Raw genomic sequence first — 18,665 nt, 5'->3', positions numbered from 1 at the left:
TGGGATCAGCAATGGCAGCGTGAGCAGTGTGACCTCCTTCTGCAGCGTTCCACACGCTGGTGAATCTGCTATTGACTTCCAAGGTGCTCTGCCCATTGCACCGGGCACACAAGGAACTGTTCTGCCTCTCTGGGATGGAAGAAAATGGGTCACTGGTGCAAGATGGGTCCTCACTGGCTGTGATGCCTCTTCTGCTGCCTGGTCCTGACTCCCTCCAGGAGCCAAATGATGCTCCTGGTTGCCAGGGTCTGTGTATCCATGGGATCCATCCTCCCAGCAGTGCTGATGGAGGCTGCATGCCTTGGGATATGCATTTGCTTTTGCTGTGGGGTTTAGAAGCAAGATAAAGCAAGGCTCTTGTCAGCCTCAGACAGAAGCGTGTTCAGCAGCATGGCCCCAGCCTGCATCCTGAACTTTGAACTGATTAGATTTGCAAGAGGGAAGGAAGGATGTCTAATTGTTTAATTTCCACCATTATCAAAATATTTATAAGTAATTAGGACGGATGGAGGCAATTACACTGTGATTAAGGCTGGTCCACACTTCATCAGCGGCCATTCAGCTCCGCAGCCTCGCTTATTTATCTCCACCACAAACAAATCCGTTTCCAGCGGTGCTGCTGCCAACAGCGAATCCCAGTTATTCACTGCCTGCAAAGGACTCATTAATCCCGTGCCGCTGCTTGTTGTAGGAATGGGGCTGCACAGACAGCGTGGTCACTGGGCTTCAGCGAGAGATGTGATTTCAGTGGGGAGGAAACCAAAGCAGAGCTAAAAATCCCCTCTCTTCCTGTGCCTGTGGTCCAGAGCTCAGTGTTTCAGCCACCACACACACCCCTCCTGCTCATGTTGCCCCGTGCAAGCTGAGCACTGCTGAGCCCCAGGATCAGTTCTGTCATTGATGCTCTGTAAGACAAGGGTTTGCCTGTTAATAAAAGAGGGGGACCTGCAGAGCTGCCTCTCTCAGAGGGAAGCATCTTCTCACCAAGCACTCTACCTAAACAGACTCGGTTTTCCTTCACACGCAATGCCCCAGCCCTCCTCCCGCCTCACACGTGGGATTCCATCTCCTAACATGCATCCTGGAGCTGCATCCCAGGTTGTTCCCATGCCACCCAGCCCATGGCACCTGCAGCATCAGCTGGAGGTCCTGGGAGACACAAATGACACCCTTCACTCTTGGCTTTGTTTTCCAGCCCCTTTCCACCAAAGCAACTCAAAGGGGAATTCCTCAGGGATGGATTAGCTGGGGCTGCACCCAGCACTCCCTTGGCTCAGCTCCTCTTATCTCAGATGTGATGAGGCCCTGGGATGAGCTGATCACAGGGCACCTGAGCCAGTTCCTTTGCAGCCCTTCTCCTTTATAATCTGCTGAGGAGAGGGATGTGTTGGGGTGTGCTGGAAGCTGTAGTGTGTCAGAGTGATGGCCTGAGACCTGGTCAACTCCTGCTGCCTTCCATTTAGAGCAACATCCTGCTCGTGGGGTAAGAGAGATGCTGTGGGGAGCTCTGAGCCAACCATCCCATCAGAGCAGAGGTATCTCCAGCCGGCGCAGGGGCTCTGCAGTGAGTGCTTTAACATGTGTTTGTGAAGCGTTCCTCACTGCTTTTTTCCCCCCCATAATTTATGTATGTGGCATTCCTCTGTTGTGAAACAGGCTGAGGGATGCAGGCAGCAATCGAGGCTGTCTGCTTAATCTGGATAAGCCTGAGCTGTGCACACAGTGTCCAGTTGGCAGTGAAGATAATCAGCCTACAGGCAGTTTAAATGCTCGTTAGAGTACATTTTATCCATCAGTATTTAATAAGTAATGATTCTGAAAAGCTCTGAGCATGGTCTGTGCCCGCTCCATCTCCTGCTGTGTTCCTGTCAAAGTGGATAAGTTAAACCGGGTTGAACCTGGTCGATTTTTGGATGAATACCCACCAAGGCATTTCTAGATGCCACAAGAAGTTGCAGTTCTTGAGTAGGAGGTGCTCTTTTGCTTGATTTAGTCCTATATACTGCAAAGAAAAGGAAAGGAATGGTTCTGTGCTGGGAAGCCGGGCCTGGTTTTCCATGGCTCAGTGTGTGCAGGCATTGGGGTGGTGTTCCCTCCGCTTGGATTGTGGGGGGCCATGCCACTGTCACACAAATGGCTTCAAGAGGGACCATGCTGGGGGGCTGTTCTTCACAAGGGAGAGTTTTCTGCTGCCCCTGGGCAAAGTGAGTCTGGAAGAGAGCAGCTCCTGGCAGGGAATGGCTTACAAAGATTAAAATCAAGTTTTAAAAGCCCATCTTCTGGTAGCTCTACTGCAGAAGCCTCACACAGCCCGTGCTCTGACCATAGCAGTCAGGGTTAGTGGTGAAGCTCCTGAGAGTAGTAAAATACTCTTTGCTAACAGTGCTTTGTGAGCTAGATGATCAATTGCTGCAGATCCAGCAGTGAGCCTTCAAAATGAGACCAGAGTCAGGCTTTTCTGGGAAGGAAACTTTCCCATTATCTCAGTGCTTTGGCAAATCCTATCATCCGGTGAACTCGATGGAATTTCCAGCTGGTGTAAGAGGATCATCTGCTCATACAGCACCTGGGGCCAGCAGAGCTCTGCCGTGAGGATTTGGTGCAGCTGAAGGGGAAGATGGAGCAGGGAACACAGCAAGCAGCGTGAGGCAGCTCTGCAGCCTCCCTGCAGGACTGACCTGCAGCAAGGCAAGAAGAGAACCATGAAAGCTGGGTCCTTCATTCTCCTGTCTGCTGGGCTGTGGGATTTATTTACCCTCTCTCTTCTCTTGGAGCCCCGATTTTGCTTTCCCTGCTGCTGGTGTTTGCATCCCAGCAGAGCTCCCACTGGTGGAGCAGTAGGGAAAGCCCTGAGCCAGTCAGTGTTCACTAGTGCACTGTACAATTCTGCACAGAACGCTTCAGACACAGAGAAAGAAACAGTGAAAAACAAAGGGAAGGGCATTTAATGTTTCTAAATCACAAAGATTAAATACTTCTTCTAGTATCTGCTAGAAACTGCTCGTACAGGTTCTGCTGTGTGTTATCATTGCACAGAATTCCGCTACAACTGTCTGCCATCTTTCCCTGAGTTGTTTCCAGCTCCTTCACATTCTCTGAGCAAACTGCAGCACAAAGCTGCAGCGTGCCTGGTGTCACCACCAAGAAACGGGCTGTTTGCACTAACAGCCACGTGACAAACGTCCTTTTTGTTCTCACTGAATCCCTTTACCGTGCATGAACGCTTCAGTTCCTGCATCACTTCGACAGTTTAAGTGGTCCCTAAATACAGAAAATCCAGAGGTGGATGAATGAAGTTTTGCAACTGTTCATAAAGGAATGTAGGATTCTTGAATTGGCAGCTAAAGCTGAACAGAACATCATAAAACGAGTTTTCCACAGCTGCTCTTCGGGTTCCCAGTTTCTGCTGTCAGTTTATCAGCAAAATCTTGCTCCATACATCCTGGCTTGAGGATGTGTACAAACCTGGCAGGTCACTTTGTTGTTGGGACTGTAAGTTCCAGGCTCACAGATCACTGTGAAGAGAACACAGGCAGCATGTCAGGCAGCTCTCCTCTGCCTCGGCTGGGGATGGGACCATCAGACATCACCACGTGCTTCCCAGTGTTCCAAAGGGAACCTCATCTTTCCCAAGCTCTCTGAGTCTGCCTTTCACTAAACCCCCAGCCTCCAGAACTAGCAGTGGCTGCTGCTGGCAAATGATCATTTTAAAACAGCTGGGTGTTTTTGAGCAGCTCTGCCATTAAGATCATTGTTTATTTGCTTTAGACTCTGAGCATAGTCACTCACTAATGACCTGAAATTAAAACCCCACCTCACCGCTTCCACTTTACTTGGAAATACAGTTTCACACCTGCAAACGTGCTAACAAAGGCTTTTCTGTTCTTCTCAAACCTGCAAGGGGACTGTCTTTCCAAAAGATGAATGGAAACAGGGCCTTCCACACTGATATTTACCAACCACTCTTCAGAGAAACCTGTGACCTGAGTTAATAAAGCCATACATGAAATTGCTGTACTTCATATTTACCACAGCAGTCCGCACAGCCCCGGTGCGTGACACTGTTCTTCCCAAAGCCTGGTCGGCAGCTGTCAATGTGAGTAACGGAGAAGCTGTTCTCCACGTAGTGTATTGTAGGGACCGTCTGGAACTCGTGCCTCAAAGCGTACGTCTGCTTCTTGAAAAACTCCTCAATTCGATCTCTTGCCTAAAATCAAGAAGCATTGGAGGAATAAAAGATGAGCCAGTTATTTGTTATCCATTTAATAACATCAGTTATTAGCATATTAACATCCTGATTCCCACATGCACTGACCCATTATGTTAACTGGGAATCTCCCTCTGGTTTCAGGGGGCCTGGGATCCGACCCAATGCGTAATCTGATGGTGTGTTTTAACATTAAAAAGCCAGAGAACAGCTTTTAGAAGTCAGCTACTTTAGACTTACTTTAAATTGCATTCTGTTTATCAAATCATAAATCAAAGGTTCAGTTTAGAGAGCTGGAAGTTCAGTATACTAATACAAATGTTAATTCTTATAATTCTTTATTCTTAGGGGTAAATATAAAGGACATAATGAGCCTGACTTCTTATTTTTAAACTGTTTGGACCAATTTGCTTTTTAAAACCAGTTTTTCATCCTGAAATGAGTGATTTGAAATCTGTGACTTGTCATTTACAACGCTGCTGATCCCATAAAATGTGGACGAAGCTGGATAACCACCAGTGAAATCAGTTAAACACACAGAGAAGACACAAGGGTGGCTGACACAAACCTTTTGAACTCTCATGTTTGTCACATCTTCGCAGTTGTAAGGAACCTGTTTGCAAACTTCCTCCCATCCTTGTGCAAAACGATTGACTATGGATGGGGGGAAAAAGACACAGTTAAATGTGTTGAAAAATATGTTGCAAGGAACTCGAGTTCCTCAAGCAGGTATCATTAGGTTCATGACCATTTTCCTTTTACAAGGAAAAAATCATGGCATTTTATCAGCTATTTCCTTTCAAGAAGCCTTTCCAAGTGCACACCTTGAAAAGAGCATTTCTTGTTTAGGTTGTAAGAAGGATGGTGCTACAAATTCAATGTATAAACTGCATTTTAGCTCCATCTGTGGGCTAGTAAGAAAAAATACATGGACTCTGAAAGCAAACAGGGAAACAGCTCTCAAAGACTTGCTTGATTTTCATGTATTTCAGGTGTTGTTTATTGCACTCTCAGGTTTATAAATATAAATGATCCCTCCCAAACAAACACGGGAATCTGGTACCTTGAAAACTAACAAATAGCTCATGCAGGAGGCCTCGGTTGGGTATCCTGACAGAATGGCATTTGTAGGAGGCCTCGGTGATGTGACACGTCAGATCCGAGATGATGTTAGTTAAGATTTTCAAGAGCTCCTCAAAGAACTGGCTGTTGGCTCGTAGCTCACACTCCCTGGTAGTAAAGCGAACGAAGACCTGATACGCGTGGTCAGCTTCCCTGTATGCTGTAAGCAGAGAGTTTGTGTGTGATCACAGACTTAGGCTTCAATAGAGCCTTATCGTCTGTATCAGTGTACTTTGAAACTTATTCAAAAGCAAACTAACAATTAAAACTTACTCATTAACCACAACAGAACAAATTTGGCCTTGCCAGAGCTGGCTTGGGAGTAAGAGACATCTTAGTTTGAAATGTACAGGAATTTCTGTGCTTATGAGGTTCTGCTCCCAAATACTAAAACAAGAAAGTGGGCAAATAGTGAAATAGCACAGACCAAGTGTGTCTGTAAAGTTGTACAGCTGCAATGGATTGGGATTGTGCGCAAGCATCCTCTGCAGTTCTGCTGGAGGAGGGAAGGTTTGGTAAAATGATTTTAGCAGTGTTTCTCAAACAGGTTTGGATGTTATTTTGTGGTGGGGAGGTGACATTGTGAACAGTGGTTACAAAGAGTGGAGTGGCCTGTTTGGTCTGGCAGTCTCCAACGTGGGAGACCGCACTTGGACGTGAGCTTGGATCTGGCTGGAGTTGCTGTAGTTCACTTGGTTCTTACCAAGGGTAGAGATTGTTTTATGCTTAGTAGCAGTTATTGAAAACATGTCCTGAAGCTGGGAGAGGGGCTGGGTGTGTATAAATACAAAAAATAGAGATTTTCTATTCTGAGATAAAATATCAGCTAATTATTTTGTTGTATCAAGCCTTGCCATAAACATGCCCTTCACAAACCCACCAAACCCCAAAGGCCACGTGCATTAGTTGGCTAAGGAGCTAGCCAGCCTACCATACACCATGAATTTGTATGTCTCAAACATTTCTCTTTCTTCCTGTGTTGTAGTTTCTATGTTTTTGTAAGAAAGAGTGCAAGTGTAGGCTCCAGACATGTACTCCTTAAACCTCAGCAACATCAGCTTTCCTGTTTCTGTAAGATCCACATGCAATTGCCCTAGAATAGAAACAGGAAACACTTGGTTACTGGGAATGTCTGGTTTCTGATGCTCTGCTCATTTAGGACATTTGAAGATGAAACCTTGCTCTTGTACACAGTGACACTGATTCACATTAGTCTGAAGCAATCTAAAATTGATGACCTTTGGGACTCACTGCAAGTTTCCTTCTATCTCAAGCATTTGGAAGTTTTAGAGGGAGGAAAGAAACACAATCTAATGTCAGAGCTGGTAGAAAACATTGACAAAGGACCAAGTGACTCTTTGGACCCACCATCCTACTGCTGGATGGTTGAAACAAGGAAAATGGGTGATTTCATGCACAGTAATCTCCTTGGCCATTTGTGGCTGACTTTTTCCCTTGTAAATAGAAACTAGGAAGTATTTCTCTATCTCCTGATTGTCTTCCCACCCTCCATGGCAGTCTTTACGTTTGTGAAGTTTCTGTAAAAGGCTTATTTTATTAGTGAGTGGGGGGAAAATGGCCAAGGCAGGCTGAGGGGAAACCCTTTGGAGTCTGAACAAGGTGGCTGACCTTCCAAACTTCTTCCATCTGGACCAGTCCACAAATAGTTGGGATCTATTAGTTCTTCTCGAGAATGAGCCAAATCCATGCATAGAAGAAATGGGCTCTTGGTAAACACCTTCACATAGATGCTAACTGCAATACAAAAGTAAGGTAAAGGATGTGAAATGCTTCTGTTGGATGAAATCCCAAAAATACTCATTTAAAATACATATTTAATGTAATGCAAGGTTTATTTTTCAGGTTTGGGTTTGGAAAGTGTCAGGTTAACCTTTCATCTCCATTTACTCTCATTATGGAACTGTCAATTGTGTGGTTGGTGCTGACTGTGCGCAGGAGATGCTGGAATCCCACCCAAACCATATTGGTGTGGCAAAAAAGCATCCGATTTTGAGCCTGTTGCTGAGTGGGACCCTCATTGAGACGCTAGATTTTCATAAGAGCTTATAGTACAAACTTATAGCTTATACAAACAAGGACAAACGTATTCCTAAACCCATGTATTGTGCTCTGGAGTCTCCAGAATTGTGTTTAGTGTCACTTCTCTGTGTAGCTGTGTCTGCATACTGGTCATTGTACTTCAAACTCCATTTTTAAAAGTCCAGTAAGACCTAAATATCTATATATTAATACATACATAACCTAAATTTATATCTATATATCTAAAAAGACAAGTTTACCTTCATGTTTGGGGTTGCCATAAATATAATTCTTTTCAACTAAATCAATGGAATGTTGCTCTTCCTCTGCTCTCACTGTAGGGAAAAGGACTTCAAATGTTAAGACAGAAATCGACGTGTGCTAGTTGAGCATTTGTTTTGTCCCAGGGAGTTTATTGCTTTTTTCTTTCTCCCTTTTCTTGAAAACAAGGGCTCCCACTTGTTGGTTTTCATTCCTTTAGTGCCCAGGTTGCAAATCAGTCTGGATATTACCAGGTTCCAAAACTTTCTCCTTACATAAAGCCAAGGAAATAGTTATAAACCTAACTGGAAAGCCACTGTGGGGAGAACCAGAACATGGGGGCTGTGGGAGTTCGCAAGCATCTGTGAGCCTTTGCCCCTTGGGGAACAGTCTGGGTTTGAGGGTTTCTGTGACAAAACCCCTCAGGAGATGTGAAAATCACCACAATGTGTGTTTTTTCCAGGCCACGGTAGATGGGGACAGCGCAAACTCAGGCCAAGGGCAAGGAGGATGCTGCTGGCATCATGTAACAGTAATCCCAGTCTGGTTTGGGTTGAAGGGACCTTAAAGCTCATTCAGTTCCAACAGGCAGGGACCCCTTCCACTGGAGCAGCTTGCTCCAAGCCCCTGTGTCCAACCTGGCCTTGAACACTGCCAGGGATGGGGCAGCCCCAGCTTCTCTGTGCTCTCCCTCCACTACCCCGGGTCCCGCAGCCGCTCATGATGCCCGGGTTGGGGTTACCCGAAGGGGGTGGTTTGAGGCCGGCCCCCGGTACCGCCGCCGCTATCACCACCACGATGCCCAGGAGCCGGGCCGGGGCGGAGCGCGGGCTCCCACCGCCCCCGGCCATGGTGAAGCGCTGCCGCCCCCACGCCCAACGGCCGCAACCGCCCGCCCTGAGGCGTAACGGCCCCGCGCGCGCCCCCGCCGCTTCCCGCCCTTTTGCTCCTCCCCTCAGCGAGGGCGGAACGGGCTGGGGGGTGTCGGCCGCTTCGCTTTTTCCTCCTCACACGCACTTTTTACTTGAAAAACCCCTTTTATTGTAGATTTTTGCCCGCGGGGGAAGGGTGGCTCCGCAGCCCGGGTGGGAGCCACCTCCTCCCCGGAGCTCCTGCCCCAGCCCCCCGCTTTGGAAGTGTGTAAAGAAGGTGGGGGTTGGCTCTTGAGGTGGTGTTCCCAGCGGTGCAGGAAGGACGAGGTTCAAAGGCCGGGGGCATGGCCGGGCCCGCGCCCCCGGCGCTGCACTCGGAGGTAACTGGAGCTCCAGGGTGTTCTTCAGTTGAGGGCTTCTGGAGTAAGTTGTTATGGCCACGTTCTTTGGGCTTGAAAGCAGCACAATGTACCCTATTGCTGCCCCTTGCCGTGAGAGAGATTGAAAATGAGAGCTGAGCGTAGCCTGTTGGCTTGAGGATAAATCTGAATGCCACGGTATTTGAGGGAAGGGTTCTGCAGGGGAGACCCCTCCTGAAGCCCTGATCCAGCTCTGGGGTAACAGCACAAGAGGGACGTGGAGCTGCTGGATGAGTCCAGAGAAGGCCATGGAGACGCTGTGAGGGCTGGAGCAGCTCTGCTCTGGAGCCAGGCTGAGAGAGCTGGGCTGGGGCAGCCTGGAGAAGAGAAGGCTCCTGAAGGGGAGACCTTAGAGCAGCTCCAGTGCCTAAAGGGGCTGCAGGAAACCTGGAGAGGGGCTTGGGACAAGGGCCTGTAGGGACAGGCCAAGGGGAATGGCTTTAACCTGCCAGAGGGGAGACTGAGATGAGCTCTTAGGCAGAAGCTCTTTCCTGTGAGGGTGCTGAGGCGCTGGCACAGGCTGCCCAGAGAAGCTGTGGCTGCCCCATCCCTGGCAGTGTTCAAGGCCAGGTTGGACACAGGGACTTGGAGCAAGCTGCTCTAGTGGAAGGTGTCCCTGCCCATGGCAAGGGGTTGGAGCTGGAGGAGCTTTAAGGTCCCTTCCAACCCAACCCAGGCTGGGGTTGTTACTTGAAGTACTCATTGGTTTTTAAGTCAGTTATGTGTTTTGGAAGACTTGCTCATGGCTTTGAAACTCTTTAAAGTAGAAATATTTTGTTTCTAGAGTGAGTGTTATAAAACCACTCGGGAAATAGCTGAGCAGGGAAAGGAGGGTACTTGGGTCTGACCACACTGCGCATTGTTAGACTGGAGCTCAGGAGCCGTGGCCTCTGGTAATTCCCTAAATCATATTTTACTGTGCGGCCTCAGCCCAGGACAGTGTCCAAAAATGATGTAATAGTATTTGCATAACAAATATGGAACCAGCTAGCACAGGAATGAGAGTTATTTTTGTAGACAGCTGTAAAAGTTTTAGTTCAATGCTTGCATGCAAAAAAGCACTGAAGTTACGATTTCTGTTTAATAAAGTATGCAAAAAAAAGTGTGAAAAGAAGGTATCATATTGCTGACAGAAAAGACTTTTACTCAAGCCTGGTGGTATTTTAAAGTAGTGTCCCTGTCATTTAATGTCTTGTGAAACCCCTTGTCCTACTAAATGTGTGTGCTGCCTCTTTATTTCACTTCTCTCTTTGCAGGGAAGCGGCTACAACTTTCTTCTTTCTTCACCCAAGATACTTACTCTCAAGTGGTTGGTTAAGGTAGAAGAGCTGTGTCAGGGTTTTCATTTTTAATGGCTTTGAGCTGCTCAACAGTTCAGAATTAGGTCCACCTCAAAAGATCCAGCGTTCCCATGTAGTGAATGTTTTCAGTTTTACTCAAAGTTCACATTTCACACTCACACTGTAATGGTTCAGTTGGTAAACTGCTACAAACGAGTCACAGGTCAGGCTGAACATGCCCTGTTCCTAAGGATGTGACAGCCCTACACAGCCCATCGGTCCCCAGCTTGTTAGTTATTATAAAGTGGGATCTTTTCTGTAAAGCTTTGTCTGCAGTTTTGAATCTTTATAAAGATTTATATAAGCCTGTAACTTAGGCTTCTGGTCTGTGTGTTTAGTCAGATGACTCCTTGCTTTTCAAGTCTCTAATATTTCTAACTGATAAGTTGTCATTACAGATTTGTAAGCTCAGGGGAGGGGAAAAACTGGTTTTCTTTAAGCACATGGTAATGGTCGAGGGGGAGGATTTAACAGGGCAAGATGTGAAGTCATGTCATTCTAGCTATTTCTGCTAGCAGCTAGAAGCTGAAGTAGGAAGTAATAAAGAGGAAAAAATACATATTGTGGACTTGATCATGGTATGAGTAGATATTAAAAAGGCAAATATATTTTATCCTAGGAAATACATGGAAAGATTTCCAAGGAGCACAGGGGCATGTGAATGACCTGTGCATGGCTTTGGAGAGATGTTACGTGGGATGCAGAGCGCAAGTTTTGTCTCTGATCTTTAAGGTGGGTGATCTAAAGAGAAGGAGAGCCCTGATGAACATTGCAGAGTTTTTTACAGGCTGGCAAACCCAGGCTCTTTTGATTTCTGCCCTTGAAATAAAAGCAGAGAGAAGACATTATTGGTTTTCTGATGGTAAATATGAGGGAATATAAAGGTTTAAATTGGAGAACAAACCTGGGAGTAGGAGAAAATGGCCCTGAATAATCCTGGGGTGTAAAACAAAGCTTTCTGATCATCACATAGTAGTTTCCAGGTCTTCCTTGAAGTTCATAGGAGCAAGAAGCCTTTCAAATTATTAAATGGTTCTGGAAGGGGAATACAGAGGTGGTCTGGAATAGCAGAGAATTGGGCTTGATTATCCCAGATATCTTTGTTTTTTAAACACTGTATTTCCAGAATTGTTTTCCAAGTGATGGAAAAGCCTCAATTGAAGAAGCAGCCACTGACCTTCCACGGAAAGGAGGAGAATCCTGGCTCCATGTCGTGTTCTCACACACCTGAGCCATGGCAGTTTGCACTCACTGTCTTTGGGTTTGCATCCAAGTGATCAGGTCAGATCACAGTTTCATTTGCCACTTTGTTAACTTCTAGATGATCAGGATGTGGGAGTGTTACCAGTAGAAGAACAAAAAAATGCATTAAGCCTCCATCCACCTTCCTATCAAACATTGATTTCTCTGTGTTAAAGCACAGCTGAGTTCAGGGCTGATCTGAGATCAGAACCAGCTCTTACCTTTTTAGGCCTTTCTTTGGTGAGTAGCTCTGGGTATTGGGTGAAGCAAAATGCCATGATGACAAGTGCTCATCTTGCACATGAAGTCAAGACTCTGCTGGCCTGGCTTTCATTTGTTTTAACTTATTAAACAACTTTGTAACTTGATTTTCTTCTAAATAGCAATGTGACTTTGCTAAGAAAAGCAGCTACCTTTTGTTTTGCTTATCTCAGTCATTTAATGTACAATCTGAGGAGTGTGATCCCTGAACAAGTAATGCCATGAAAGCAGCACTTGTTGAACAGCTAAGGCTGCCTTGCCATGTTTATGGAACGTGTAGATGGAGCCAGGACAGACTGAGCACAAAGGAAAATGGAGTTTGTAGAACAGAAGTTACTCTTTCACGTGCGTGGGTACCGCAGTGCACAATCGCTGCACCAGTTCTAATCCAGGCTCAGCCTGCTTGGCTCTGCAGTGTGAAATGAAATGAGTCAGGACTCTGCCAACGCAAAATAGCTCCGTGTCACCCTGCTACGCTCTCCATATGAATAGTTGGTGTCCCTTGAGTGACCTAACCCAAGCCATTGCAAGATTTCCAATGCTATTTTGGGGTGTTGGCACTCGCTGCAGGTTTTAAAGATGAAAGGCTCCCTAAAATAGGTGTTTTGGGTTAGCTGTCCATGATGGGCTGTGGATCTGTGCACACGACCTGGCAGCACTGCAGGAAACAAAGCAGCTTCTTGTCACATCTGCTTCCGAGTGGAACTCTGGGTTGAAGGAGACCCTGACCTAGCTGGGTGTCATAGGAGCATGTGTAAATCCTCGGGGTGGGGTTACTCCTGTCTTGTTGGTTTATTTCCCCTGGAACTGCTCCCCTCAATCCCATTCCTGCCTGTATCCCTGCCGAGGGACTGGCCATGGCTTTGTCACTGATGGAGCCACCTCTGATGGTGGGGACACAGCTTATCTCCGGTGATGCTGAGGGAGGTTTCCTCTAAACCACAGGGCTTCCAGGGTTTTCTTTCGGCCCCTTGGTGTGTTGTATGGGAGCAGGGCTGTTCCCGGGGTTCACCCTCTGCCCATCCCATCTTCCAGCCTCTGGGGGATGGCCGAGTGAAGGCTGGAGGTGATGCTGCTGTGGAGAGCCCGGCGCTTGCACTGCTGTTGGTCTCCCGTTTCGGAGATGCTCCCTCAGCCTCCTGTACCTCGCTGCTACCCCTCCCGAGGGGCTGCTTCTGCCTGTGTCATCGCCGAAGCACCAGCAGCGGGCTCCAAGGGAGGGCAAAGCCCCGGGGCCGGGTCGCCTCCTCCGGCCGCCGCCCGGCGCCGCTCTCCGCCCGCCCAGCGCCGTCGCCGGGCCGGATGTCGCGGTGCCCGCGGGAGGCGAGGCCGCTACGCTCTGACAGTCCCGAGGCCAGGCGGGCAGGTGGAGGCAGGAACGCGGCCGGAGCATGGAAGGTGAGAAACGATCCCGCTCGTTCCCCGGGCTCGAGGCGAGGGAAGCGCCGCCGCTCGGGGGCTCGCCCCGGGCTCCACCTCCCGGTGTTCACGGCGGCTCCTTCTGCAGCCGTGTGGAGAAACCTCATCGCGTGGTGCAATTAAAACAGGAAACGAACGGGGCTCTTTCCCCCATCTCTGTTTAATTTCAGCACCATCACAACGTGTAGGATAAAGTTGGGCTTTAGAGCCTACTTTATCTGCTGTTCATATTGTAGGTTTTAACGAATTAAAGGGGGTGTTTTTTTTTTTTTGCCTGTAAAACGTGCAGGTAACTTTCAGAGCCAGCAAAACCCAAGTTGTGAGTTAATCTTGGGCTGCAGTGTAATTTGATTTGGGAGAAAAGGAGCATTAGCAGAGTTTGTAACAAGCCTGGCAAAGCATCACTCGATTTGTTGTGTCAGAGTTGAATGGTTTTATTTCAACTCATCATTTGAAGGACTTGAGTTTAGGTTCTTTTCTGTTTCAGTGACTTGAGGTCTTTGGTTATTGTCAGTTTGATGCAGTTGCCTGTTTAAAAAATGTATTCTCCTTTGCTGAAAGCTTTAAAAATATTTGTATTTAAAGAATTCCTCTCCTAGAATCTGACTGAATCGAGAGACATAAGTGATGTTGTGAAAGAATGGTTCTGGTGCCAGTTGGGCACTTCAAAATGCAGCTTCATTTTCTTGGTCCAGCTGGGTCTACTGTGTGTCTATGGAAGAAGGAAGCTCTTTAGGTGTGTCAGTGGAGTCTGGTTAGAAAGGGAGCACGTTTCTGCCATTCCACCTGAAGTTATTGAAGTCTCTTTTCTGTGTTCCTCTTTCTTGTATGCTTAAAGTTAACATGCAAATAATCTCTGTCCATGGGGATTATGAGGATCAGAGAATCAGTTAATGTGCCTGAGCTTGTTGCATTAACTTCATCCAGAAGGTGAAAGTGCTGTTCTGTGTATCTTGGGCTACAGTAACTGAGCAGTGTCTCTGTTTCTGTGGGTCTTGGAGAAACCTGAATTCCACTGATGAAGGGGATGAAAGGGAATTTTCTGTTGAGGAAAAAGGGACACCACTTTTGTCCTGGATTGTCAGTGTAAGAAGGCCCCATATGGTCACTGCCCAGGACACAGGCACCAGCAGGAGAAGCTATTTGAGACCTGAGGCCAGGAAGCCAAAACCTGTGATCAGCTTGGTCGTGTTGAGGGATTTGCTGCACTGGGATGAACGTGTTGATCTGGATGTCAGTGTTATTCTGCTGGGTTTAGAAGGTCGCATGCTACGATGTGAAAAAAACATTATCTTTAGGATTTCTATTATTTCCATTAATCTTAGGATTTCTTCCCAAAATGACATGCACACTTAAAATGTCCTTGTCACTTCGAGCATTACGTGGTGCTTAAGAGCAGCAATGTATTAAGAGACCATGTAAAGAGTTTCTTTGGTCCAGGTGCCTTCTTCAGAAAGCCATTGAGAGTGGAAGTGCTGGAGAAGGCCATTCAGTGGGGAAATTTGGTTTTCCCTCTGTGTGGCTTGAAGGTGAAAACCACATTGAGTGAGAGCAGTTGAGTGCTGCACATCACAAAGGTGCTGGCTCTGCTGTGAGCATTTAGGGGTAAGGCTAGAGGGGGTCTACCTGTAGGGCAGAGGCCAGGGTTTGGTGTGTGTTTTATTTTGCCTTGCTTGTGCCCCTGAAGATGGCACGAACAAGGAAATGAGCTGTGTTTGTTCCATGTGCTGTGCTAGAAGAACTGAGAGCATACAGGATTTGAAAAGAAGTCCCCTTCGTGATGCTGTTGGGTTGAAACCTGCAGCTGGCAGTAAAAAGGCAACGTTCTGGGTTTCACTTTGGAGGCAAACAGGTAAGGTTAGAATAATTCAAGGCATCCCTCCCATTTTGATGGCTGCACTGGTGATGGAGGGGTATCAGTGTTACCCTTTATTTGAAAAACATCCAGTTTGGGGGGTGTTAAAATACAGGTGGGTTTTGTTACTTCTATTAACTGGTCAAATATCAGGATAAAGTGTGAGTCCAGTTCCGTGTCAAAATGCCCCAGTGCTTTTTTTAGTGGGCGATTTGAGTATCTGTGCTCACTTTGGCTGCTGGGGGGACACAGGATGCCTGAGGATTGCTCTCAAAAGCACACGGATTTTACTTCTGCTTTGTAAATGCACATCGAGCGCCCACTGCAGCACACACAGGCACGCATCTCCTTCCCGTGCACCCGGGTCAGTGCATCCCTTTGAAGCTCCAGAAGACTTAATGTGTTCTGTAAGTGGTCTCCTGCGTCGTTCTCCTCTGAACGCTGGGTAGGAACATGGTCTTATTTGTACAGTGTCAGGGCTGGAAGCTTCCTAGACCTCCTTCCAGCATGCTTATGTGACATAGTGGAGGATCTGGCTTAAAATACTTTATTCAGGAAAGAGACCTGAGCTTGAATAGTTAAAGACCACTAGGGCTTTAAGAAGCTGCTTGGGAGTAATATAAAGAAAGCAGATTCTGATGGGTGGATGTTGGAGGCTTGAAAGTGGTGGAAAGGCTGGTTTATTTCTCAACAGAAAAGAGAGATGTCATATGGTTGTTCTTATCTCATCAGAAGGAGGTTTAGGTTGGATATTGGGAAGAAATTATTCACTGAAAGAGTTGTTAAGTGTTGGAACAGGCTGCCCAGGGCAGTGGTAGAGTCACCATCCCTAAAAGGATTTGAAAGGTGTGTAGATGTGGCACTTGGGGACATGGTTTAGTGGTGGACTGGGCAGTGCTGAGTTAATGGTTGGACTCAGATGCACTCAAAGGTCTTTTCCAACCTAAACGATCGTGTGACTGTGCTGTCCAACAGCCCATCATGGGCAGGAGCCTGTTACACTCAATAAGGTGTGAATAAACCCAGAGACCATCCCACTAGGAAGCAGATGAGAAGCTGAGGACTGAGCAGGTCCCGCTCAGCAGTCGCATGGGTCGGGCAGTGCTGATCTCTAGCAGGTTGTCCTGCAGCTGCAGGTCAGAGTTGCTCATAGCAGGATGGTGCTTGGACTGTTTAGGGCACACAGAAGCTTGTGTGATGTGATTTAGCAGTGCAGCCTCTTTGGTGGAGTGCCTGTGATGTCCTGGGGAATCCCATGGTTTCTAAACCAATAGAGTTGCACAGGAACATGTGCAGAACTATCCACTTTGAATCACTGTGTAGGGGCTCTCGCTCTGCCTTTCAGGACCTCCTGCAGCCCAGGGCAAAGCACAATTGCTATGTTTTCCCACCCACACCTCCCCCTGCCCTGGCTGGAACCTTTTTGCCTTAATTTTGGCTTTGGCCAGTTCAGGATTTTCTCAGCCCAGGATTTCAGAAAGCAACTAAACTCCAACTCAGGTATTCCAGAGAGATGGGGAATTGTCTTGCCCAAAGCTTAGTTGTTTGCACAATTCCAAGGGTCTGTGCAATTGAAATGTCTATATTCTTGCAATGTAAAGTTAAAATCAGTGCTAGAGAGAATTTTGTTTGCGTATTTACTGATGTTTCCCCATCGGTATTCGCAGTATAAATTGGTCTGTTTGCTGCTTTGGCCCTCACTTCTACTGGTGTGATGATAAATGAAACAAGGACAAACTAAGAGCTCTAACCATGGACTTCCTTCATCTAATGTGTTGATTTAAAAAATACAAATTTAGTAAATATTTGAGCTTTTTGTCATTCAATTCCATTCCTATCTTTAGGCCACAAAGCAATGTTCTTAGCTCTAATAAAAGCCACTTGATGAGAAGCTCCCACTCATGCTGTATTTAGTGGAAGGAGAGGAGCTCTGATTTCATTTTAGGATACATTTCGTAAGTGCTAATGGCTTAAACCACTTGTCTCCAGTCAGGAGTTCCACCCTGAAGAGCTCAGGCCAGCTCTAGTCATTAACAGTGTTTGGTTTTCCTTGTTGTTCTTTGGTAACAGCCAGTTAAGAGTAGTAGGAGCTATATACATAATGTAACCCTGAGGCCCATTACGGAGAGATGGGAGCTGAGTGCTTTTGGTTAGAAAACAATGAACCAAACAGGGAAAACCCCCCTTGGAGAGTTCTGTTGTCTTGGACTTTGCCTTTATTTTGTTGGAGGCATCAGCCCCTCCTCTGCTGGTGCAGGTTTTTGGAAAGCCTCCTCTGCTACCAGGCTGCTTTGCTGTAGTTAACAGAGCTTTGTATTTTGACGTTGCAGAGACCACAGAAATGTTCCATAGGCAGCGGCGGTAAAGAGAGATAGTTCTGGGTAAATGTCAGTGGTGGTTAACACCTCACAGCCACTGTGAGTGCGCTGCAGTTATGTAACTACCAGGAAGGAATTCTGCCAGGCTGGGGGCTACTATTTGATGGTCAAAGATGAGGAAAGATTTTATGGTATATAAAAATAGAGGAGAGAAGGGAGGAAGGAAGCAGGCAGCTGTGACACTGTGAAGAAAATCAACCCTTACATTGACGACATCTCAAGACATCAAGGGGCTGAGTAAAGGCTTCACTGGACAGGTCAGAGCTGCCTCCAGTTCACCTCACCACCCTGAATTCAGGCACTGCAGTGGGAGATGGAAAAACCTGCAGCTTGTCTTCAGACGTTCTTCTGAGTGCATTGGAAACAATGCAGCCCTCTAAATTCCTTCAAAAATCCCTATCAGAATCTCTGAATGGGAATTAGGTGTCATGGGAAGTAGGTGTCATGAAGAGAAGTTTCTCCTCTGTGTTGGAAAAGGAATGTAACCTTTGTGCTTTATAGAAATTCACTTCCTACAGAGTTACTACCCCACCGCTGTATTTGCCGGATGGTACATGGCAAGGGTAAGTTACTCTGTTCTGCAATAGTTCAAAGTTAGAAAATAACATTTAATCCCTTTTCTGGGCACATGCCAGTGCTCAAGGTTGTCCAAGGAAACAGAAGAATGAGTTGGTATTTATTTCTGGGAAAGTTTTGCTTTTTCACTTTTGCTTGCAATCAAGAAAACGGGAATTTATAGGATTAGAACGACTGTGTCACAAATGGTTCTGAATATTAAACAAATCTGACGGCTTTTCTGTCTTTTTGCAGGTTCAGAGGCAGGTATGGACCTAAGTAATCCTCAGGAACAGCCATTGGCTGCAGGTACAGTGCTTCAAGTTATGTTCTTTCACCCTCTCTTGAAGAAATTGAAGTTTATATGGAGCAAAATGTCTGCATTGCAGCTTATTTCAATTCCCAGGACACTGAATAGCACCACAACAAAGATGGGTGCTGAAGGCAAAAGGGAAATTGCAGAATTGAAATAAAACTGTGGATATTCAATATAATATTGGAAAATTATACTAAAAGCTGGGGGGGGGGAGACTGCAGAGTGGGGAAGGAAATGTTTCAGGAAAAAGCTGGAAGTTTGGATCAGGGAAGCAAGAATAATGCGATCCTATGTGAGATCCTATGTTTGTCCATGACTTTGAGAAGCAAATCCATCCTAATGCCTCTGCAGGCAGAACACTGTGGCTATGATGAGCAG

The 18,665-nt window shown here is 46.7% G+C and overlaps 1 protein-coding gene across 1 annotated transcript; it reads right to left on the bottom strand.

Annotated features, from left to right (window-relative positions):
• Positions 1-515: 515 nt before the first annotated feature.
• ZPBP2 (zona pellucida binding protein 2) lies at positions 516-8,481 on the bottom strand (the record flags this gene model as incomplete). Its single annotated transcript, XM_080633493.1, has 8 exons — positions 516-699; positions 2,567-2,678; positions 4,030-4,207; positions 4,776-4,861; positions 5,271-5,489; positions 6,261-6,422; positions 6,959-7,084; positions 8,331-8,481. The coding sequence occupies 8 exons, from the start codon at positions 8,479-8,481 to the stop codon at positions 516-518; spliced, it is 1,218 nt and encodes a 405-aa protein (XP_080489619.1).
• Between the last annotated feature and the right edge of the window lie 10,184 nt (positions 8,482-18,665).

The sequence above is a fragment of the Psittacula echo genome (genome assembly GCF_963264785.1).
Source record: "Psittacula echo genome assembly, chromosome: 23".
NCBI classification, from domain to species: domain Eukaryota; kingdom Metazoa; phylum Chordata; class Aves; order Psittaciformes; family Psittacidae; genus Psittacula; species Psittacula echo.
This window is presented reverse-complemented; position numbering and strand designations above follow the sequence as displayed.